Source organism: Cyprinus carpio, chromosome A14, assembly GCF_018340385.1.
Source record: "Cyprinus carpio isolate SPL01 chromosome A14, ASM1834038v1, whole genome shotgun sequence".
NCBI classification, from domain to species: domain Eukaryota; kingdom Metazoa; phylum Chordata; class Actinopteri; order Cypriniformes; family Cyprinidae; genus Cyprinus; species Cyprinus carpio.
Window position 1 is genome coordinate 7,442,912 of NC_056585.1, and position 25,953 is coordinate 7,468,864.

A 25,953-nucleotide genomic window follows, 5' to 3' on the forward strand; every position below is an offset into this window, starting at 1 on the left:
CTGTTTTCCTTATTATGAAAGTGAATGGTGGTGTGTTGTCAAGCTCCAAAAATGAGTCCATAAAAGGTATGAAGAATATTTTGTGTCTTCTGAAGTCAGACAAAAGCTTTGTTTGAGGAACAGACTGACATTTAAGTAGTTCTTCATTTTTTAAAAATGTGCTATATGTAAGAATTAGCATGTGTTAATCACTTTTTTTTTTCTTTTTTTTTTCTTTTTTATTCCCAATGTGTCAATAGCTTGTAATGAAACTTATAAAACGAGACCTTCCCCAACTTCCTAGGTTGCCTATGAAAGCATGTAGACTAATTTTTATGTGAAGGACTCGGGACATATTTTCCTGGGAAAATCAAATGTATGTGATGTTTACGCACACTCCTGAGAACATCTCTTCCAAAACAAATGCTTATACAATGTTCAGTTTAATGTCAAATGAGCTATTCTGTACTGTAGTGGCAATGTGTCTTGCACAGTGTAATTTTTGCTGATGCCAGACTGGTGAAGTGCAAACATATCCACATCAACAACATCACTATGATTAGATGCTTTCCTAACTGCTGCTTTCTCACCGCTGTCATATTTGCCGTGCAACACATATTTACAAATTCATCTAAATGTCGCTCTCATCAATGTGGGTGGCATCAGGATATCTGTCAACAATAATGTCAAACCTGCTGTGACCTTCTGCTCAATTTTTTAACTAAAGTATTTTTAGTGAATAATGGCATACATTTGGGTTTGACCTCAGAACATGTGGAAAATTTGAATGAACTGCTTTTATGGTTGTTTTTGTCCTTTTTGGAGCTTGGCGATATAAAGCACCATTCACTTTTGCCTATGACAATTTTACATATCATGTAAGCAAAACAATAGGGGTCAGAACAATATGAAGGCCATTTTTGCCTGAACTATTTCTTCAGCGTGCTCCCCTTTTAGATAAGAATTTTTGGCCCGCCAATTGCTGCTCGTTTTAAACCCTTCTGTGGCTGTATGCCGGAGCAGTGAAGTCTAACAAGGCCATTAAATTTGAGATGATCTCATCATTTAGCCCACTAAAGCATGTTAGAGCCTCCTGCGATAGCCAGTTAGGTTCTGACCTTCCTTATGGCTTCATCTGTTCATATCTGTTTTGCGCATACTGTTCATTACGAGAGACAAATGACTCAGCTGATATGAGATGCATCTCAAACTGTAATTGAGCTGGTGGCTGGTATCTGGGAGGACTGTGAGACACATTGCTGTGTTGAATCTTGCTCTGATGGGGCAGTGGGGGAGTGAGAGTTTAATGGTGGCCACTCTTGCAGACATACGAGATACCGGAGCCAAGCCTGTGATGGTGTACATTCATGGAGGATCGTACATGGAGGGCACAGGAAACATGATTGACGGAAGCGTGCTGGCCAGTTACGGGAACGTCATCGTTATCACGCTCAACTTTCGAGTCGGCGTCCTAGGTAAGCACTTTTCTTTGTTATATAACATTTTCCAAGAGCAATCATACTGGAAAAATTGCATTTAATAACTCATCAGAGAATGACTACTGCAAGAATATGTTTGCTAGTGTCTGGGTGCCTGTGGTTCTGTGTTCATTTTTTTAAGATTATTTGCATCTGCTTGTATTATACTGAATGATATTGAATGATAATTTGAATGCTTTTTGCTGAATCAATAAATGTAAACTGTTGAGGTAAGAGAAACTGAATTTAAGAGCACTGCATGGTATACACTCTTGCCAGCGTTCAGTGATTTTTTTATTTTTTTTGTCTTGCACAGTGTTATTACTTGTTAAAAGCTGTCCAGAAAAATGTTAATTCATCCAGTTATGCATTCATTTAAAACATAAGCACAAAAAATGAAATTTTAGAGTGAGTTTTTAAAGCCGATAAATGAATACTGAAACCAAATATATCCCATAAACCAAAAAGAAATGTGTTTGTTTCACTACGGAGCTTTAATTAAGTGCTTATTTAGCAGATGCTTTATTCTGTATGCATATATTAAAGCGGCAATCATTCTGGAGTAACTTGAAGTGATATGTCTTGATCAAGAGCTTATGTGTGACTCCTTGCTGGGTTCAAACCTACAACCTTTTGGTGGCAAGCCCACAGGTAGAGATTCTGCTATACTGTTTCCTGCTGTAGATATATCTGAACATCTGTAGAGTGGAATATGTCCTAAACAAGTGAAAATGAGAGAGAAACATTTTTAGGTAATTTTTAGGCACCATCCAAAGCAGAGTCTAGCAGCTAAATTCTATATATCAAGCATTTTGCAAAAGATTTCATTGTGGCTCAAAACTATTTGTTTTGCTGAGTTCAGAATTAAGCACATGCCAGTGTTACTGCAAACATGAGAGTAGAATATGAGTCTGCACAAGTTTCTTGCTGACATTTTGGAATACTTACTTTATTATCTTTAATTATCAACATAAATAAATTGAACATTTTCCTGTGGAAAAAAATTCTAGATGCCTCGAAATAGCTTGAATATAATTCTAAACCCTTACCTCATTTAGTATACGCAGACTTATGAATATGCAAATTAGTCCCCGTCTCCATTCCATAACACCAGCTCAGGTTACCTGCTCCTCTTCCACTCAGTTGACTAAAGTAGTAAATGCTACAAAATGGCAGGTGGCACTACTAGATTAATTGGAGTAAATGTTTGAACAAGAAACTGTTCCTGGAGAAGAAGAGGAACAGTGAACTATGGATGGGCATCTACAAGTCAGTGTATCAGAATGGCATTGCATTTGATGTATCGCTCTCTACAAGGGTAACTCATATCATCAGCCTTTGGCTTGACAACCTTATGATGTGTTGCTAATCTTACACAAACCTTCTTCTTGTACTTATGCCATCAAATTTAATACCACCCACATTAGTGTGAAATATAACAATTACTTGCCGCAGTTACTTCCTGATTATTATTATTATTTATTTTATTTTTTATTTTTTTTCAAACAGGTCATATTTGGCATATATATTACAAAATGTGTTTTGCTAATGATATAGTCTCTACAGGAATGATGGCAGTGCTGTTAACTTTGTAGTTTCCCTTTTATTAAAACTCAGGACCCCCTTCATTTGCATAGTGATAGCTGCTGCAGATATAATCGAAATTCAGAGCAGACTGAACATTTTCAAGGAAGAAAAATAAATAAATAATAGGATATTAACAGAGAGAGAGAGAGAGAGAGCTTCCTTTTAATTATACAGCTTAACGGTACAAGGAGAGAATTATACAGAATGTAAAAGATTCCTCATTTACCTTGTGGCTATTCTGACTTATGTATGCTCCATGAACACAGCTGTATGTAGGTTACACGGATTTGATGTAAAATTCATGCATTTATGCGTGGATGTGCCTTATTTGAGAAGCACGTAAAATAACACTCTAGAATGAAAACAGCACTCTCGATGTGAACGAATCCTGCCAGGAAATTTGGAAGCCTGTTTAATAAGTCTCGCTGGAGTTTTATCATCTCACTGCAGCGTTTCCACCTGTCCTGTGGATGTGATAATTATTGCTTCTAAGTGTGGACTCCGTCTCTCCAGGGGCCCTATTTGGAGACTTTTGCATGTGAACTCCACACCATGTAGATGGCTGAGAACTCATTACTGGTTTAATATTTAATTACAAATGCCAGATCACGGCGAGTCTTTCCTGCTGTTGGCGTCCTGCGGATGGGGCGTCTGGCTGTTTGTGACTGATGGGATATGTGAATATTGTGGCACTTAGATTTGATCAGACACAGAGTTTGGCCAGAGACAATTTGTTTATAGAAATGCTGTCTTGTTTGGCATTGATTGGTGTGCGTGCGCTCGTGTGGATTAGGTCGGGTTTGCCGGGACCCTTTAATGGCGTGTAATGACTCCTAGTCAGGGGGGAGTATCTTGTATCACTGCTCTTTACAAATACAATTACTCACTGGCTCTCCAGAGCATGTCAAATTCCATTTCCTGTGGGAAAGACTTAATTACTGTTTCCAGATGCATTAAATATTAACAATAGCCACCTCTCTTTTAAAAATCAATGGACCTTTGCCCTTTATCGTGGTAAGCTGGCGGAGCAGGTGCCAAATGCGATTTAGAAAAGATTTGAAATAATACCAGAGCTATGAAAAATATGGAATAAATTACCATCACTTAGATTTCTGTTTGTTTGAGAAACCAAATACAATATAAAGTTAATGTTATTTTAATTTATTTACTTTTGCAGCCTATAGATATGATTTTAAAGCAGTACATGGCTGGTTTAGAATTGTTGTTGTTTTTTTTTCACAGAGCTCATGTGCTGAAGGCAACATAAATGTCTGACTGTGTTCCATTATGTTTGTGTTTCTTTCTGACTCAAATTCACTTTAGACCAATGACATTTCTATGAACATCATCAGTATGGTTGGGCATGTAAGACAAAACTACTCCATCTGCAGCAAAAAGAATGCATTTGTTCCCTGTTACAGGAGTCTAATTAATTAATTAAGAAGATTGTGTATGTGGCGCAAGAAAAATGATTTTCATGCATGGATCTTCTGTGACTGGTTGGCACAGTTGTAATGCAACTCAAATTCAGAAATGAACCATTCAGTCTTCTGCTCTTTGTTTGTGAGATGATATTAGGAATTGGTGCATAGATTTTCCATGTCACTGACAACTGTGTATTACTGCAAATGGTTTCCGATTAGATTCTGTGAAACCTTCTTAGCATTCAGAGTAAAATGTTGCATGTTCTGCTGTGATGTGAAATTATTTTTCATACAGTATGACTTCCTCAAAGGCTGTTCCAAAATCCCCTGGCAAATATATGTTTCATCTAGGTCAAAAGAGGGAAATGCTACAGCAAAAGTGGCTGGTTCTTTATCAGTAAATGGTGCAATTTGTGCCTGAATGTGTCAGGATTTAAAAAAAATCATTTTATTTTAAATGCTTATTGCTGAGCTCTGAACATTTCTTTCCCCACCTCAGGCACAAAGTACGAGAGCAATATAAACTCCACCCAAATATTCAGATTAGTAGGCAAAGCATTTAATTATTTATTAAAATAAATAAAACATGTTATTTCTATTCAGTATTTTGGTACTATGTACCAAAAAAAAAAAAAAAAATCAAATACATGCAAATAAATAAATGAATGAATGAATAAATAAATGTTTTGTGGAAACCATGATACAGTTTTTTTTTTTTTTTTTTCAGGATTCTTTGATGAAAAGAAAGTTTAAACGAGCAGCTTTTCTTTGAAAAATAAATTGGTTGTAACTAAGCAAAAGTCTTCACTGTCACTTTTGATCAATTTAATGCACTCCTGCTGAATAAAAGTACTAATATCTTTCAAAAAGAAATCTTACTGAGCCCAAATATACATCTCTCTCTCTCTCTCTCTCTCTCTCTCTCTCTCTCTAACAGAAAGTGTTGTGCATTCAGACTAATTTTTCAAGCAAAGCGATAAGATTACAATTGTGGAAAATGTTTTATTCATGTGTGCTGAAATGCAAGAGTGATGAGGGGAGAAATTCAGAAGCCATTTTTCAGTGAAACAAAGGCCATGTGCTCAGAGAGACAGGCACCCGATTAAATTATAAAATAACATGGAAAGAAATTAGAGTTGTTCTAATCAAATGAGAATGAATCTGAGGGGGAAAAAAACATACTCTGAAATCAATTTATAGGAAAAAATTAAAAACTGAAACGCCCAAAGGCTGAAATAAATCGAAGATGAAATTCTGCAAATGTTTGGCCTATTAATGCATCAGCTGCCCAGTAGCAAATGATGAGGTCTTCAAGTTCTCTCACACAGTCTGCAGTCTGAAAACTTTTCCCAAATGCATCAAATGTCTTTTCATAAGTTTGTGAACGCAGACAACAGAATCATCAAGGTTGTTTGGAACTTTGTGCACCAACGTTCCCAGGAGCCTCTGGTTTTCCTCAGGCGGTTCTGATTTACCTCCAGGGCCTGCCGGTTCCAGCGCTCATGCCTCTTGGCCTTTGTGGGTGAACCAAATCACACAGAAACCTCAGTAAAAACCACAGACTCTTTATCCAAACCTGACCTCTGGGTGTGAAGGATTGATCTTCAGTATGATGGCTGCTGTCAAAGTGTCATTTGAATGCTGTGACATTTGGGTTTTTCCTGGCCTAGTTTTCCACAATTGAGAGATTTGTCAACAGTTCAAGCGAGACAGACCGTGTCACAAGACAGTCCTTCAATCAAACAAGCCACCAACTTTTTTTAGAGCTCTGGCTTGTCACTAAAGTTGTTTTGTACTTGTTTTCACACAAGACATATAGTTTTGTTTGTATAGTTGTTTTGTGTTTGTTTTATTTGAATAGTTATCAAAACAAATACGTACAGTTTATAGAAGTAGATATTTACCAGATGCTTTTATTCAGAACAATTTATAGGAGGAAGTTTCTCTAGTGCTACTGTACCTCAGGTGTCTCGCTTACAGGCAAAATGCTAGTTCATAACCAACTAGAACCTTTTGTATCTGTTCAGATTAGGTGCTTTTACATGCACCCAAATAAACTGTTAGTAATTGTATTTAAAAGCTGCCATGCAAACACCTCAATTAAACTGAATGAAATTTCAATAGGATTAGAAAGGGACCTGAAATAATCAAATAAGTCAGAAAAATCTAAGCACATAATTATTTAAATCTGATTATTATTTACTCAGTCAGATTTAAAAATACCTTGCACATATGCAAGATGTCATGATGTACAGTATATGTTTACCAGATCACTTTTATATTAAGATCTCTGTCTATGTTTTATTTAACGTATTACAAACTGGTCAGTGGAGGAGACTGAATTATTTTATTTATTTTGTGTGTGTGTGTGTTTCTCATAAAGGACTGGAGACTCGAATTGAGTCCTATAGGCTAGAGTTTGAGATTTGCATTTTGCATGCAACATTTGACTAAAACAAGGTTCTTTTACATTAACATTTCTACAGGCCTTAGCAAAGGGAGTACATCTATGGTGCCTTGAAATGCTGCCCGGGAAGCTCAATAGGTTTTATAACAGAGCTTCTGTTTTCTTTTCTTTTATAATAAAAACACTGTACAACCATACAAGCCAAGGTGCATAGCCTTTATTTGTTTCACTTATGTCTTTGGGTAGAAAGTGACACGTTGTTTCAGGGCGAATAGAAACTTCTAATGACAGGGAACTCTAAGTGATGTGCTCCTCAGGTTGTTTTTTCTTAAAGAGAGATATTCATTGATGGATTGGGGCCAAGAATTTCTGCCTCTTGGCCAAACCTTGCATCCATCACACATGTGGTGACATTTTGCTGACCTCTAAATCTTGGAGTATCTTTTTTTAGACCTGGATCTTGTCTTATAGTATAAATGGCTACTGGGTGAAGAATTCCCTTCCTCTAGTCAGGGCATTAAGTTCATCTGTCTTAGAGCAGGTCTATTGGCTGGGGAATGTGTCCCAACAACCATAGCGAACAATCTTGAGTTTGGTATGAAGCAATTACTGTATGTTACAACCCAAAGGCACACACCAGCTTCATTGAAAAAATAAAATAAAAATGTACCTGTGGTAATATTTTTGTAAAAATGATATTACGCTGCTTCTTTGTGACACTTGCAAGTTAAGTCAAGACATCTGTATTTACATAATGCTTTATACAAAGATTGTTTCAAAGCAGCTTCACAGGGAAGTAACAGGACAAGTGATGCAAACTTCAAATATTCAGCTCCAGTTAGGGAAGAGCGTATGGATCCTGAAGTATCGATATATCTATACTGATGCGAGTATTGAAAGTATTGATACTCAAATATAGAAAAAAATGTCAATACTAAGGTGTTTTGTTTACCAGTGATTTTGTTTATATAACAAAAAACTAATAATGCCAACAAAATGTATTGAATTGGACGAATAACCTATGTTAGTGAATAATTGGATAGAACTATTTTCCTGCTCATCTGAACACATGCAAATGTTGCAAGACAGAAGCAATCAAGCACAGAGTGCGCTCACTCACTTCTAACACTGCATTCAAACAGGGCTGCTTTTTCCAAAAGTCTCATAAGAAAGCATTGATGCTTTTGGAAACAACAGCCCAGAACAATGCTGATCAGAGGACAGAAAAAAAAAAATAAAAAAAAAAAAAAAAACATATATGTTTGAGTTATTTCACAATAAATAACCTGAAATTGTAGCGTACATAGTTTGTGCATTTACATTCATTTAAATTGAACATTTAAAGTTCATATCAATCATGTTCTATTCTGTAATGTTAGTATAAATCATACACTGTCAGAATAAAAAGTTTGCATTTTATACATGCAACAGCTGTAACACTTTAGAATAGGGAACACTTATTCACTATTAACTATGACTTTTCCCTTAATAAATTCCCAATTTGCTGCTTATTAGTTGTTATTAAGGTAGTTGTTAAGTTTAGGGATAGGATAAGGGATGCAAAATAATGTAATGTAGAGTAGAATAAGGCATTAATATGTGCTTAATTAGTACTAATAAATGACTTATATTCTAGTAATATGCATGCCAATAAGCAAGTAGTTAAGAGACCCTAAAATAAAGTGTTACCACAACAACCTGTCACTGATAGACCCTTATGAAAATGAACAATGATTTTATTAAAGTGACCATACTTCAACTATAGTATTTGTAGATTCCAATGGTTACCACTACAGTAAACATGTTTTAACTGAGTGTAAACAAAAATATCACCTAATAAGTTGCGATTAAGGCATATTGTTGTGTTTTTATATTCATATTTTTTTTTTGGGGGGGGGGGGCCTCATAACATAGTATTATGCAAGAAATTGCACAGAAATAAGTCCTTATTAATCAAAAATATGCCCCTGTAATCATGGTTTGTATTAAGAAAAGAAAAAAAAAGAATGTTGGTTGTTGGTTTTTACTGCCACTAGTGTTCATTTCAGCTGGAAACAGCAGTGAATTGTATGTACAGGTATGTTTTTTAGGTAGAGGCACATGAGCCTTGGGTTGGAAAGGCATATTGATCTTTGTTTACGACCCCATCTAGAGCAGAGCAGGTCAGCTGGAGGCAAATATGGGTATAAATGTCTTTTTAAAATGAGTTTTCAGTTCTCCATGTATCAGGCTTCTTGTTTACAGCCTGTTGCTGATATCACTGGCGATCCATAACTTCTTTTGACTTGACACTCACGATGTGGCATAACTTTTTCTTCCTTTATTTCAGCCAGACTGTGCCCTGATCAGCTCATTTGTCTTCCACATTGAGGGAGGGCTTGTCCATCATCAGGTGTGTTTGGGTCAGAAATGATCTGTCTTGAGAGACTTACATTGGCTCTCCAGCCAATTCGTGCTACTCGTCTTGTCAAGTGATTAATCATGCTTTGGCCAGTGAAGGAACCAAGGCCAGCTGTCTTAACGCATGTGGGAGGCAATATTCTCCACATTGTGTCGGCTGAAATGAGGAAGGTGGGTGTGGAGGACCGGCAGAGAGGTGTGAAGTTGGGAGCCATGAGAGTGGACGTGGGCGACGTATCCACTCACTTTGTGTGAGTCGACAAAAGAGAAACTCAAAAGCGCAGAAAAAAAAAAAAAAAGAAAAAAACCTTTGCAGAGTAGGTGTAATTATTTACATGTGGGGCATGTGTGTCTCTTGTGAATGAAAAGCCTGTCAGAATTGGTCACAGGATGTTTGAATTTCCAAAGTGTTGCTTTAGAGGCAAAGTTAATTCAGAGAAACCAACACCGCTCGCACGTAGAGTGGGAGGAATATCCGAATGGATGAACTGGAGAACCGGTATTTGAAGACTGAACTTAGTGTGAAATCCTACATCATTCATGCAGGATTAGATCCAGGAAACGGTTTTGTGAAGATTTGGTATGGAAGGTTTTATGGAGGTATCTGATTTTATAGTAGGAAATCTTTCCGAGGCATTGGGAAAATTTATTTCATCTGGAACTTGTGTGACATGAGAGGTGTCGAGACTTGTCATCTTTACAGTAATATACCATGCTGTAATACAGCAGTGTACAGAAGAGCTTGGTTCCAAACCCACCTAAACAGGATTTAAAGGCATCGCAGGCACACTGCCATCGGGAGGCCGGGCCCAGACGTACTGTAATCTGCAGACTTTATTTATATTTGAGGGAAAATCTGTGGAATTTTTCAGAATGGATTTAAACTTGGTAAAATGTATACTGCAGTCTTAACTGAAAGCATAATCAGATTAGCTAAAATGTTTAATAAACAAGCACACAAGGCACAGGGGAATTTTCTGAATGACAGCAGGGATGGACTGACAATAGAAAGCACTGAGACATTTCTTTGTGGGCCGGCTTAAAACTAATTTTATATTCAAATAAAGGGAGAAAGAATTGCAGATATTGTCACTTAGTAATTCAGTACAATATTTCAGTTCTTACCCTTTCCGAATCTGCACTGTTTACTTCTGAAATGTGAGGGAAACCTAGTTTGTCCATCTTATAGATCCAACAACTTCTTTCCGTTTAGCCTGAAGTGTTAGAGTGAATGGTCTCGAGAGTTAGACATGTTTAATTAATAATAGCATTTATAGTAGTGCAATGTCTAATAAAGATTTGGAGGAATATTTATTAGTGATAATGATAATGCCAAATGTCTGATTTAATAAGTGCATTATCTGGTAACACTAGAATAATTGTCCATCATTAATAGCTAACTCTGCAGGACGTAATGCAGGACAAATGAACAAATGAGGAGAAATACATTAACACTTCAGCTACTGCTTTTAAATTATATGGAACGAAGATGAAATAATCAGTAATTAATAGAGATTTTATTGTGAATAAGATTTGTTTCATTAAGAATTACTAACTATGACCAACTGCCACTAAATTATTAAATAACATACGTCTAAAACATGAGCTAGACCTAGTGGGTTTTTCTGAGAAGCTTGTGCCTCTTTTGTTGTGGAAATGAATTAATGAACGGTATATACAGTACCACAATAAACAACTAACCATTGCTTATTTAATGCTTTTTCTGTGTTTCTTTTAAATTGGTCAAACAGCCATTTTAGGAAACAGTCATACTGTTGGTGACATTAGGAACAGCCCAGGGAGCACAGACTCTTTATAATCTGAATATAAAGAACAATTTTCTTGTCCACAACAATATGGACCTTAATATCCTTGGTAAAGTTGAACAGCATCTTTATTGTGTTTTTAACCACAAAATTGCATCCTCCAAATAACAACGTTGTCTGTTAGAATATCATTACAAGTCAGTGTACCTCACAGAAATGATCTAAACATAAATAATAATAACAATTCTTCAACTCTTCAGAATCTACTGGTGATTTAAACCATTATTTTAAAATGAAAAATGTTTTAGTTATGCATGCTATGATAATAAATTGATAAATACTTAATAAAGAATTATTTATAATTTGTCATAGTTAGTTAAAGGGGTCATGATGTTTTATTTTATTATTATTATTATTATTATTATTATTATTATTATTATTATTATTATTATTATTATTTTATTATGTTCCCTGAGGTCTAATTATAATATTATTGACGTTTTTTGGATGAAAATCATTCTAAATTTAGTGATTTGTGACTTTTTCCATCCTGTTTCTCATTCTCTGACTGAAACAGTTTGTTTTGGGGTGTTTTCCCTTTAAGAGGTCAGTGGACCCGCCCACTTTTATGATTGGCTAAAATCCATTACTATCATTACCATTTTAAAAATAGCTTTTACATGAAATACATAACTTACAGTTTGACGTCACCTTGTCACTGTTTTCAGAGGGTTATTACATAAATGCTATTTTATTGATGCTGAGGACATTGTAAGTTATGAAACTTGTATATGTATTAAGCATACAAAGACCTCTTCTATGTCAAAAGATCAAGGGGAATGTGGTTTCTCATGTTATGACCCCTTTAATAGTTCTAGTCAGTAGTGAAACTGTCTGATCTCATTCAGCATACACTGATTACTTAAAAAATAACTATCTCTGTCCTAAACTCACTATTGCTTACAGGTTTGTTAATCTTAATTCCATATTAGTTTTTAGTTACTGAAATGTTGATGGTGTAGTCCTTCCTGCATAGTTACCTATTAATGAGGGAGCATTGTTTTAAAGGGTTACCCCATATATGTCTGGAACACAAGTCAGTATTTTCAGCAGAATTATGGCTATTTTTTTGCTGGTGCCACTATTGCCCTGTGCTCCAGACTGATTTCACCAAGCCTTTTCAAAGCATTGACTACAAAACCAGAGACCACTGCCCTTGCTTTTTAAAGGCTTACTACTTAGTGTCAGCTTGCAAAAATGAAGTTGTCTAGATTTTTTTCCGAAGGATTGAGTCAGGTAAGATGAGCCAGTTTTCACTCTCCATGCAAGGAGAAACAAGACAGAGGCAAAACTAAGGTACCTAATTTCAGTTATGCTTTGTATTTTAATATGTTGCTGTAGTGGAGGATCATAAAATTAGTGTTATAATCCCTTATCGATACATTTTAAGTACTTAAAAAAAATGAATCCAAGACAGTAGACAGAGATGAAAGAAATGCACTAAGCAGAGTCTATTGTGCGCTTCGCATGAGGAGAGTTATTTGTGTGAGTAACAGTTGTCAAGTTATTCACTTATGATGCTGAATAGCTGTTAGGATGCTCCCTAGAATTGAATTGCCTGCACAGGTAGTAGACACTGAGTGAGCTGTCTAGATTTTGGGAAAGAGCTATATGATGTGGTTCCTCCTTATGTTGAGAACACACGAGAAGTGAAAACCCCATTGCAGAGTGTAAATATTATCATGGGTTAGGGTTTACACAATACATACACTAACTCCCTCGGGAGAAAATAAGGCTAGTGTGTGTTAATGAATTAGAGTGCGGTGTTTGACTACAGTAGCTTCAGGTGTTCTGTGACATTCTCTCTGAGAAAGTGCCTGTCAAATGATTTCCCTCCCGGCGAGTCACGCTTTGAATACCACACCACCTTTGCATAAATAGCTTGGCTACCTCTGATCCTGCAATCTTCTTGCTTAGGTAATGGGTGTATCCACATCTTCGATTGGAAGCATTATCATATTATTATTTTATTTAGCATTTATAATCAATTAATGACATTTATCAATAATTCTATGGATATGCTGCTAAAAAGATCAGCCAGGGCCAATGCTAGTTTGATGTTGCTAGCCTGTTGACCTTCAAAACCATGCAAAGCTACAAGCTTATCATAATTTAAATAGTTTATTAAACCCTATACTGTATCATATTTGATACACAAATTCCGAAAGCCTCTAAATTATCACCATGATCAAAACGTTGTACACAAAAGGCTGTTGTACACAGTCTTCTACACGCCGTCTGTTGTCTGATTGATAGTCCATACTTTTTAAGAAAGCAAAAGTAGTGAGAGTGTAACGGCAGCATGAAGAATGTTTTGCAGCCATTTGTGGCAGTTTTGAAAGAAAAAAATAACTAATAAAAAAAATAAAGTTTAAATGTGTGTACAAAATGTGATGCAACAAGCTTTTGAGGAACGTTTATTTGTGTCTTTCAATCATCATTGTGTTGCATTGCATTTTATGTTTTATCTTTCTTTTTGGCCATATAAATATCCACATCTGCACCAAGTTGCATATTTCTGCTTACTTTGGGCATCTGAATTAAATCCTTACTCTCCTTTATCATACTAAATGAGCCAATAAGCCTGAAGTATCAAATAGGATACTCAACAAAAGACACATAACTCTTCTTTTTTTTTCAATATTTTGTCTAATTATTATTAATAAGCAGCAAATTAGGAGTTTACTGAGGCAAAAGTCATAGTTAATAGTTAGTTAATATTGAAAACTGGACTTAAAATAAAGTGTGAACAAAAAAGAAGAGTATTATTTCATGTGTCATGCTTGACAAGGTTAATCCAGTTTAGAAACCTAGTGAGGAAACAAACACACCAACATCCCATGCATACAGGCTGCTGGTAACCCTTTGTTTTGTTTATGTTTTCAATAAAGCAGTAGTATGAAGAAATAACTGTGAGATCGTGGTACTGTGAAAAAAAAATGTTAATGCGAACTGCTAATGTATTGGGCGGTGCTCATGTATTGGCTTTGTGCCATGCGCTTCGTGACCACATGCTTTCTTATGCGTGACTGCATGCTGTTGCCATGACCTTCTCCATTAACCCCTCAGTGTGTGTGCTATTTGAAGTGTAAAGATTATTGAGCTCTCTTACTGGAATGCTGTCAAAAGGTTATATCACAAAGCATTGCTGTCCATCACTGCTTAATGTTCAAACCATTTAAGTTATATGTTAAATGATGTTTTTTCATCTGATGTGACCTCTGTTTACTAGCCTATACACATGTCCCTCAGTTTTTGACTGGCCCAATGGTAATGAGCACACACAGCATTTCAATCAGCATTACGGTGCAAATGCTCTGAAAGCTGGTGAATCTAAACAGAAGGACAGCTGTTTAGGAAGATAATAGTGTCGCTAAAAGGTGAAGTGTGTCATTTTAAAGTTAAAATGCTTCCATTAAACTGAGCCTGGTGTGGTGACTATAAGTAAAACATGCATAGTTTGATTCTTCCCAAACTGTAAACGCAATGACACAAGTTCCCTTGTTTTTCTATTTCTCGTCAGTGTAGGCTTATAAAGAAAAAAAAAAAAACCTTACTCTACCTACATATTTGCAAAACTCCAAAATATACCTTGACACAATTTACTGCAACTTTTATTCTATTCACACAAATTTTGATTAGAGGGGAAATTATCAATTAATAAAGACTTTTGCATAAAGATTTTTGCATGGTTCCTTGCACTATACTATGTTATGATCTCAAAACACTTTCACCATAGTGCATGACTTGTAATCTAGTACATTTTGAAGTTTTACTCACTTAATTATCTCGATGTGTATGACTTTTCTGATGTAGTAAACCTGCTCGGTAGCTCACCTGGTACAGCTGTACTTGCGATGTGGAGTGCTTAGATCTGAGTCCCTGTGAAACAAGGAGCTCAAGGAAAGGGATGCCTGTGATAAAAGAGCTCAAAGATATTGCCATGATATGTACAAGAACCAATGTAATAAAGTCCATGGGCGTTAAATTTTATATGTTTTGGATAAAATAGTACATTGGCTTGGAAATTTAAATTTAATAGTGTTGTGAAACTTTGAAAGATTGGCTTTAAATGTCATTTTTCAGGAATGTTGTCACAGACATGTTTCTTCAATCCACCTGTGTTGAATGAATTATAACTTAGTGCACCAGATATAATGCAAAATGATTAATTCATTACAGTGAAAACTGATGTAGATATTGAACAGATATTGACTACACTGTCTTGTAAAAAAAATCTGTTTTGATTACTTTGTATATTAAAGTCATATAGATGAACAAACTTTAACTGGTTGTTGTGAGAAGAAATGCTCTGTTGATTGTTGTTGCTGATGGCAGTTTGGCTATTTTCACAATTGGCTTGATAGCTGAAGTTTGATTTGGCCACTCCCCCAGATTCTCTTTTCATATGGTTGCTGTTGTTTACTACACTAGCTACTGTGGATAATAAATAGGAGGAGAAGATGCCAGCCTAAGGGGTTTTTTTTGTTTGTTTTGTTTTGTTTGTTTTCCTTTTGGTTTTACTACTAGAACTTCAAACACACACAGATTGCCACTTCTACATCCAATTCATGTATAACACAAGATGCTAAAAATACTGTAGAACTCAATTACAAATGCATGCAATAACACAAAAATATGTGATTCAACAAGGAAGGAAGGATTGCATTTAGACTATTTGCTGAACACCCCAAAATACAGCTTTCACACCAACTGATCTTTGAGTTCAAACTGACTCGGGTCCACACCAAAAGCTCTAGTCAGGTGAAAGCACCACTGATGCACAAATATCTCGTTGAAGTGTTTATGAAAAACATTACATGAAATGCAAAGCTAAAAATAAATAATAAATCAATCCAGCTGAGCAACTCAAATTGCCACAGGGGCTGGTAGTTTGAGAACATCAATTCTTCAGTTTTTTGCTCTGAGGAGTTTGTCTGACTGGGTAATTCTTGGCTGACTTTTGGATGTTTCATATTTTCCCTTGCTCTCTCTCTCACTTTTCTTGGCTTGTCTGAATCAATTGAACAAACTGGCATGATATTTGATGGTCCCTGAGCTCCAATTATTACAACAATATTATGGCACGGGTAAGTCAAGAGTTTCTTAGCAGAATGCCAGTATAACAGGGAGCTATTTGTATTTGCTGCTAGTCCTTTAGGGCACGAGCAAGGGCAAACTTTTCAATAACTCAATTTTTAACAATTAGCCCCTGACATATCCCTATGAGAACTGATACATCAGTATTGTTGAAAAAAAAAAAAATAAAATTAGCCATTTCAGTTTCCCACAAAACAAGTCTCATGTGAATGTGAATGTGAATGTGGATCAGTCACTTTCTGGAGTTATAAAGAATTTTTGCTGCACAGCACCTTTATCGGGATTAGCTTTAGGTGTGCACGCTACATAAAGTTTACAATAATATTGAGGTTCGTTCACTTTTTGCCTACACTGCATTGGTGCAGTTTCTTATTTGCTAGCACCATAATTCAGAGAGATTGAATCAGATAATATACAGCATGGTTGTTTTGGGCTTTGCAACTATTACCAAAAACATTCACAAGGGGGAAGAAAGACTATGATTGTTTAATTTTTTTTAGAATATGTTGAGCATGCTTATCATCTATGTATTGCAGCTATGTAAGTATGGCTCATGTTCATATTCACAGCCAGACCCTTAGGCTGGGTTAATAGGCCTGTCATCACCCTACTGTTCATGGCTGGAGTGGCACAAATCCTAAAAACAGGGTGAGGCCCTGGGCCAACACTAACCTTGCTGCATCAAAAAAAAGGTGAAAACCCAATGTAGAGCAGGTTGAGTTTGGTACATAAATGAAGGCCAAGCACTCTCTGTTCAACAGCGTTTGCAAGCCAGGTCAATTAAGTCAACTCTTTAAATCATTTGTGTATAATTAGAATTTAAATTTTAATGTGAGTTTATTTGATTCACCAAAATATGCACCATGCAAGCTTCACACAGATGAGATAAGATAAAAATCAAACATGTTTTAAGCCAAATTGGTTTTCAAGTTTTGTTAAATTTGTCAGATGGATTTTTTTTATTTGTTTCTGTCAGGTTTGTGTCAAATGCCTTTTCACTTCTTAAGAGTGGAAATGAGAAATACGAAAATATGCAGTGTTAGTTAGTTCACTGAATTGGAATAATACGTAGCCACCTAGAAAAACCCTACTAAACCACCCAAAACACCCTGTGTCAGGATTGTGCAGGCATGTTATGCACAGACGGTTTTAAAAATATAGTTTTGTTTATACTGTAAATGCATATCAGGTGCTGATAGTTTGAATTCTAGATAGAATCTTATTTACGTGAAATCCTTCAGTCTGATCTGAACGTGTGTCCATTACCAGTCATGTGCTGGAGATTTTTTTACTTTATTTTTTTATTTTATTTTTTTTTTTTTTTTCATGACTGGAGGTGTCCGTGCAAATCCAAAGATTTTAATAGCAACCTGGCAAATTAGCTCTGGAGCCACTAAATTCTCCACACTAACATCTATCTGGGCAGGAGCTGCCTCATTAAGTTAAATAATTAATGAATCTGTCATTATTATGAAACTGCTCACAAGCAAGACTAATTGCACTCATAGTTTAATTAGGGTAGACACCTGCCACTCAAACACTCCTCCCCAGTTCTGTTCCGTGTCGGCCGGAAATAATGTGTGTCCAAGATAACACTCCAAATGGGAATTCAGTTCATATCCCGGACTCCAACATTAGCCAAATTGTGAAACTTAATTAACGTTCTGAGCAAATTTGCACAGCCAGATGACCAGCACTAATTGCTCGGTGTTGCACCTGTGGTCCGTAACTGATCATGACTGGACGATGTATACAGCGGTCTGCAAATTTTGAAAAAACAGCAAGAGGAAGGCTATCCATCTCCATACCATCCAGCAAGCTGCAGCGGCCTGCAAATCAAGTGCGCTGAGATGTAATGCATGCACAAACCAAACAACCACAAGGTCACACCACAATATCATCAGAGGCCTTGAGTGGCCTGATACGGGACACTTTGAATAATGAGACCTACTTCCTCTTTCCTTCCGAGCCGCCACCTCATCTACACTCTGACAGAATGAACCAAGCGCTCCCAGAGCAGCCAGCCTTCAGAACAGGAGAGCAGAGAAATAAATGAGATGGCATCGACATGCAGATGGAGACGGAGAGAAAAACATGAAAGTTCAAGGGAAGAAAAAGGACCTCTTTCAAACCATCTACCCACAAACCCACAGCAGACAATGGCTAGACAGGCCCACTTCAGAGGATGAGAAAAATGTGGCAAATTGACAGGTACTGTGAGATCTAGGAGAGTCATTTACATACAGTACAATTGGCTCGATACTTTAGATTTCACTGCAGCTAAATGATGGCTGAGCATTCTATAAAGAGAAAACAATTTAACTGGATTTTTACATTTTCAGAAGAAAATTGTACTTAGCTGTATCTCTATTAAATTTAATCTAATATTTCTACACTATTATGTTCACAATTAGTCTCAAAAGACAAAATCTGTCAATAAGTTTAGTTCTTAATGTAGCTTAATCAGGCTGGGAATTGTCCGTTCACATATGAAGTGGCCACCTGACTGAAATAATAAACCACCAATCACAAGTCTCCTGATTGTGTGTGCCATTTAGGGTTGAGTAGTGAAACAAAGAACATGTTTACTTGATGTCATGAACAACCACTTTCTTTATAATATGTTTATACTTTAGGTTGTATTCTGGAATGAATACTTTAATTATGTGATGAAATATGCATATAAAAACAGTTTTTCCTTCAGTTGTAGTGCATAAAGTTCTTCTTTGCATTTAAAACGATATACATTATTTGCATTGCTATAAATAGACAGACATGCCAACCGACTGACAGGCAAATAGATAGATCATCCTTTAGGATAAGTAATCAATATCCCAGCTATTGCAATGTTACTATCACAAAGAGTGTGGGATACGTTACATGCTTTAGTTTAATACTTTGGATTTGTGAACCCTTAACCCTAAATATAAGCAGTACTAACAGCCGGGATAGGGGTGATATGGATGACTAGCCCTCCTCTAATAGAAACTGGAATGCCTTCAGCAGGTATTTTTTTATCCATCGGCTCAACAGGAAATGTGGCGTGTCGTGCTGTGACACGGGTCTCTCCCAGACAATGGCTCATCTATTTCTGCACTGTCAGCTCGCCCTTATAGCACAGTTGTCAAACTTAATTGTATTACCTGCAGAGCCGAGAGCCCTTTTATTAATTTATTCCTAGAGGAGGGAGAACATAGCATGTAAGATGAGGTTCTGTGGCTGTGGAGTGTGTTTATACTCTCTGAAACATGGATACGGCAAAGTAGCATTAACTTGGAATGACAAGAGTAAACTCTTTGGTATCCTCCAGTATAGGAGCCGGTCATTTGATTCTTCCAGCCTCATTGCGTAGAATCTGAAGACAGTCATCTCTGGCACAAAAGCAGTCATCTGAAACATGAATTGTATTGTTAAAGAGACAGTAGCAAGCTGTGTTACAAAACTTGAGCTTGCCTACCTAGGCAGCATTTAAGACATCAGAGGAGAGCTCCCAACGTGAGGGAAGCTCATAAATTCTGCTGGCCTATATGAAAAAACTTTGGCCAAATTCAAACAAAGCATGCATGTAGAGATAAAGCAATCCCAGAATGCACCACAGTGAGCATAAATATTTTGATCCAAAATGGTAGAAGTCGAGGGATAGGTCAGTTGTTTAAATTGAATATGTACTAATATATGTTGTTGTCTATCACACGTATGAACATATAACACATTTAAAACAAAATAATAATCTGCAAAGAACATACTTTACAATGTTCAAAAAAGTATTATATATTATTAAATCATTATTAATGTAATTTTGATCTCTTGACTATTCCGTCCACATTTGCATTTAGCCTACTGTAAGAATGGAAGTGAATTTTCTTGACACTGAAATACATTTAGAAATTTTGTTATATGAGGGTTGAAACTAAATCAATGTTCTATTTCAAAAATAGCATTAATGTTTACAACGTATATTTGGCATATATTTAAAATGCATTTTGGTAACAAATATATATACATGGGTAACAAATATATATATATGTATATATATACATACATGTATATATATATATATATATATAAACTCTAACATATACATAAGATACATATACAGTGGATATAGACTTGTATATAGACTTTTAATCCTTTTATTCATTTTCGCACAAATTATTTTTGCGGGGCAGATTATCTATTTCATATTTTCCTTGAACATATGTTATGACCTGAGAGCTCTTTTACCACAGTGCATAATTTGTAAACTAATATATTATGATGTTTGCATCACATAATTAGCTCCATACATTTGGCTTTTCTGACATGTAAACTTGCTCGGTAGCTCACCTGGTACAGCATTGCATTTTCTAAGCAGCGCACTCAGGTAAGAGTCCTGATAAAAGAGTTCAAAGACTTGTATAAACTAGCTAAAATGGGGTGGCTGCTTTAGCAAATGCCTTTTTATCTCATGTTTGCTTTTGTTAACTCTATTGGTTAGGTTTAGTCTAGTGGAACATTATTTTAAACCATTTATAGTCTGACATTTGATTTAAGAACTGCTGCGATAAATACAACTAATGTAATTAAAAGTTGCCAGATTTACATTCACCTATTTTGGATAAACTGAACGTGCTTTTAGCATCACTTACTGATATTGCAAAACATCCAAGGAGCAACCTAATATCATTTTGAAAAAGTGTTGCCACAGGCATGTTTTTTCCAAGTCTGGGTTGCAAAATAAAAGGTTAGATTGGAGGCTAAAACATTTTTAAGAATCATAAAAACAGCTAGAAAGAAGCTAGTCTGAGCATTTAGCGTGTGAAGCTCTCAGCCACTGTGCTGTTGGCTATCAGGTGGGCAATGCTCGGCTAGCCAATGGGCAGCAGGAAAACAAAGCCACGATGACATTTTATCTGATGGAGCGTCCTGTGGGGAAAAGCTGTGGCGCTGAACTGTCAGGCAGATTTCTATGAGATGTGGAAGGGATGAAAACAAACAGGGGCTCTGGCACAAGCTCCCATCACCAGGCGCAGAAGCGCAGATAGGGCTCTCACGGGATAGCAGGAGGCAAAGATGAAACACAAAGAGATCTAACCTTTTTAATTCTTTCTATTTCTCTGGAAGAACAGAGTTCTTTGGTGCTGAGAGATTAAAAGGGAATGCCAGAGTGAGATAGATTAAAACAAATCAAAGCCATGCATTACTTACTTGCAGTGAATGTCAGCTGAAGAAGAAAATATTGCATTTGTGCAGTGATGAGGTGCAGTATAATTGGCAGCATTTGATGTTGTGTGAGAGAACATTTTACATGTCAGGAGAATATTTAACTTCAAACAATTCTCTATAAAATATGTGCATACAGGTAAATGACTATGCTTAACTTTGCAAATAATGTAATTGAATTAGTTTACAATGAGTTTCTGAGTCTTCTGATGTATTTTCCTATCGGAAAAGACAACAGCTTTCTTTTATTCTGTAAAGCTCGAACATCCCATACCTAACTGTTGTCTAGTTTTGTTCGGAATACATATAATGCACATGTAAATTAATATGTGAATTGGACTGCAAAGTTTAGGCTTCGTATAAATAGAACTTTGATAATCTTAAATTGGATTATATTCATTCCAACTGATGAAAACTGTGCATGTAAATTTACCTTAACATTCATGGTCATTGAGGCTATGAGACTTAAGGCTTAACCTTAGACATCATGGTAGATCGATCTTCAAAGGTTTACTTTATCATTAAAAGCCAATTTTACTAGGGGTATTTCAATTACATGTTGACTTTAAAGTGGTCATTTCAATCGATTCATTCACATATTGATTTATAAGATTTATAAGTTTCCTAATGTACAGCCAAGTAAAATTTGTAAACACATTTTTCACAGTAAAGGACGCTGACATAGTTGTCATGGGGATGAGTGCTCTACAAGTGGTTATGATATTGAACATATCCTTGAATTTAAACACTTGCAAATGGGTTGTTTTGACTGCTTCGTCTGAATGACAAAGATTATGGGTCCAGAATAAGTCACAGAGTCCTCTCAGGAGTTTCCACATGCATATTTTATAACATTCGATTCATTTCAGATATTTAATTCCTTCCAAGGTGAAGTTCACCCATATGACATTTATACCTTATGTCGGATTCATAATAAATATATTAGGAATGGGTTAGGAGGATGGTTGACTATAGTGGTGCAACTTCTTCGTCTGTTTTAGCATTTGTATTTTTAGCTTCAGTGCTTTTATTTTAGGGGTGATTTTTTTTGAGATTATTGGTGGTTTGTTTTTTTTTTGTTGTAATATCATTAATAAAAATTTTAGACAAAAAATCTTATAAACTAGAGCTCACTAGATTTAAGTCAACTTCACTAACAGATTGACAGCATGTCGCAGTATTTGTGCATACAGCTTTATTCAAGATTCAAGATTTTATGTGTCACGTACAAGTTATATGACATACAAACATACAGCCAAATAGCAATAATCATACGCTTTCTCCTGAACTGTCCATTCTCAAATGTGGTGGTAGGAAGTCTGATTCATTATACACTTTATTTGGACAGTTTGTGTAAATCAAGCTGCAGTAAAAAAAAATAAAAAAAATAAAAAAACACCAACTTGATTTGATTAATTTCTGCAGAAGTCCCTTTGAGGTATTCTTATGCAGCACAATATTTAGTTAAATGCTATTGTTCATCAATGTTGTTTAACCGTGTCACCCTAAATAAGATCCTCAATGTTTCTGTCCTAGATAAAAGCTATTGTGAATAAAGTGAATTAAATAGTCTGATCGATCTGAAAAGATATTGCTCGACTTAAATGGCTTCAGTGTAGCAAGCTGTATTGCTTATTATACACTGATCAGCCACAACATTAAAACCACTAACAGATGAAGTGAATAACTGTGATTATATCATTACAGTGGCACCTGTCAAGGGGTGGGATATATTAGGCAGCAAGTAAACACTCAGTTTCTGAATTTCATGTGTTGGAGGCACGAAAAAAATGGGCAATTGAAAAGATCTGAGTGACTTTGACAACAGTCAAATAATGTTGGCTTGACGACTGGGACAGAGCATCTCCACAAACGGCAAGTCTTGTGGGCTGCTTCTGGTATATAGTGGTTAGTGCATATAAAATATGGTGCAAGGAAGGACAACCGGTGAACTGGCGTCAGGGTCATGGGTGCCCAAGGCTCATTGATGCGCATGGGGAGTGAAGACGAGCCTGTCTGGTCTGATCACACAGAAGAGGTACTGTAGCTCAGAGTGCTGAAAAACGTAATGCTGGCCATGATAGAAAGGTATCAGAACACGCAGTGTATTGCAGTTTGCTGCATATGGGGCCTTAGCCACAGATCAGTCCAAGTGGCCATGATGACCCCTGTTCAGAACTGGACCATGGAGCGATAGAAGAATCATGTTTTATTTCAGATCAGGTAGATGGCTGGGTGTGTGTATGTCATTTACCTGGGAAAGTGATAGCAGCTATGAGAAGAAGGCAGGCCAATGGAGGCATTGATATGCTCTAGGCAATGATCTGCTGGGAAACCTTGGGTCCTGCATTCATGTGGATGTTACTGTGACAAGACCATCTTCCTAAAGATTGTTGCAGACCACATACAGCCCTTCATGGAAATGGGTAACAGTGTCCCTGATGATAGTGGCATGTTTCACCTGTAACGCACCTGCCACACTACTAAACTTGTTCAGGAATGGTTTTTAGGAACATGACAAAGAGTTCAAGGTGTTGCCTTGGCCTCCATTTTCTTTAGATGTCACTCCCACTGAGCATCTATGAGATGTGCTGGACCATCAGATCAGATCCATGGAGGACCCACCTTGCAACTTGCTACATCTACTGCTTATGTTTTGTGTGCCAGATAACAAAGGACACATTCAGAGGTCTTGTGGAGTACATGCCTGACACTTCAGCGTGAGGGGACCATACACAGTATCAGGCAGGTTGTTATAATGTTGCAGCTAATCAGTGTAAAACGCTCCTGTAAGACCAAATAGTTGTTCAAATGACCCACCAACATCAAAATATGTAATTGCACACCCCTTAATAAACTTTACTTTACTTTACTTAACTTTATTGTCCTTAAAAGGCATTTTTTTTAAAGTAGACAACAGTATACATGCACATACTGCACCAACACTACACATATAAAAAACACACATTTATAATAAGTTATTTAGAAACATGGTTGCAGCAGGTACAAAGGAATTTTGTATCTGTTTGATTTGCACAAAGGGAGTTTAAATCTACAACCAGAAGTAAGCAGTTGGAATTCATTACACAATGGATGGGTGACATCAGAAAGGACTAACTGGCCCTTCTTAGTCACCTTATATTCATAAATTTGTGTGATAGTCCTTAAATCAGTCCCCACTATCTTACTGCACATTTTAACTATGCTTTTCAACTTACCCCTGTTCTTTACATTCAAACTGCCATACCAACAAATAATAGAAAAACTTAAAATAGATTCAATAAAACAAGTATAAAACATCTTCATAAAAGAAACATCCACATAAAAAGTTTGAAGTTTCCTTAGAAAATACATACGTTGAAGAGCTTTCCCTCTAATCATATCAGTGTTTGCCTCAAATTTTAATTTATCATCAAACACAGTGCCTAAATATTTGTACTCATTGACCACTTCTACCTAATGTCCCTTAATAATGGCAGGCAACACAGGCACAAAGTTATTATTATGGAAGTCAATGAACATCTCTTTTGTTTTAGAAGCATTAATGTTTAAAAGTAAAGCATCACACCATTGAATAAAATGATCTAACACTGGACCATGACTCTCATCTGACTCCGTGAGGAGAGACACAGTCACAGAATCATCAGCAAATTTAATAATGTGTCTCCCCTCAAAAACACTCCGACAATCATCGGTATATAAACAAAAACAAGAGAGGAGACAAAACACAACCCTGTGGGGTACCAGTAGAAGACAACAATGCATTGGACAACACCCCATTAACACATACTCTTTGGGATCTGCTAGTTAAAAAATCCACCAACCAACACATGATATTTAAGTCTAAATTAAAATCTTCAACAAGTGTCTTTGCCTGAATATGGGGCTGAACACGATTGAAAGCAGACGAGAAATCAATAAAAAGCAAACGCACATAATTTTTTATTTTAAATCATATTTAGTAATGTACAAGTGGCATCTTCCACTGCTCTACCTGATCTATATGCTGTGTGTTGACTGTGTTAAGGTTGAAATCCCCTTCCTAACTATTTTTTCAAAAGATTTCAAAACCAGGGAAGTGAGCATAACATATAATCATTAAAAGAAGTAGGATTACTTTTTTTTCGCAATTGGCATTATATACTATACTAGTATAATTACAGTATAATTATAAACTATGAACAAAACTGTTGGAAACCCTGCCACATTAAAAGCTGCAGTGTTGCTAGATTTTCAACATATGGTGCAATCAACTGTGTAATATCGCATACAGGCTTTTGTAGATAATAGACTTCAAAGGTTATATGCAGGGGCAGCCAGCGCAAATGCCCAGCTCATTACTGTAGCATCACGATACACAGAGTTTCATCCCATATACAGGGCATTAGATGTGTTCCCATTATTTAGCCGGATTAAAAGCTTTGGAGGTTCAAAGCCCAAGTTATGTGTTAAGCTGGAGCCCCAGGGACACTTATCAAATCCTTTACCCACTGCTTGCTTTGCACAAGCAGAGACTCTTGACCTCTTAAAGGGGCTGGTTTAGAGAGAAG

General features: G+C 36.3%; 1 protein-coding gene across 4 annotated transcripts in view; it reads left to right on the forward strand.

The window, feature by feature from the left end:
* nlgn3a (neuroligin 3a) overlaps window positions 1–25,953 on the forward strand; it is a 185,429-nt gene that overhangs the window by 70,108 nt on the left and 89,368 nt on the right. For all 4 annotated transcript variants that reach the window (XM_042769820.1, XM_042769822.1, XM_042769823.1 and 1 more), the window contains one exon: window positions 1,305–1,454. In XM_042769820.1, the coding sequence (XP_042625754.1) occupies window positions 1,305–1,454 (150 nt within the window). The remainder of the gene's footprint in view (window positions 1–1,304; window positions 1,455–25,953) is intronic.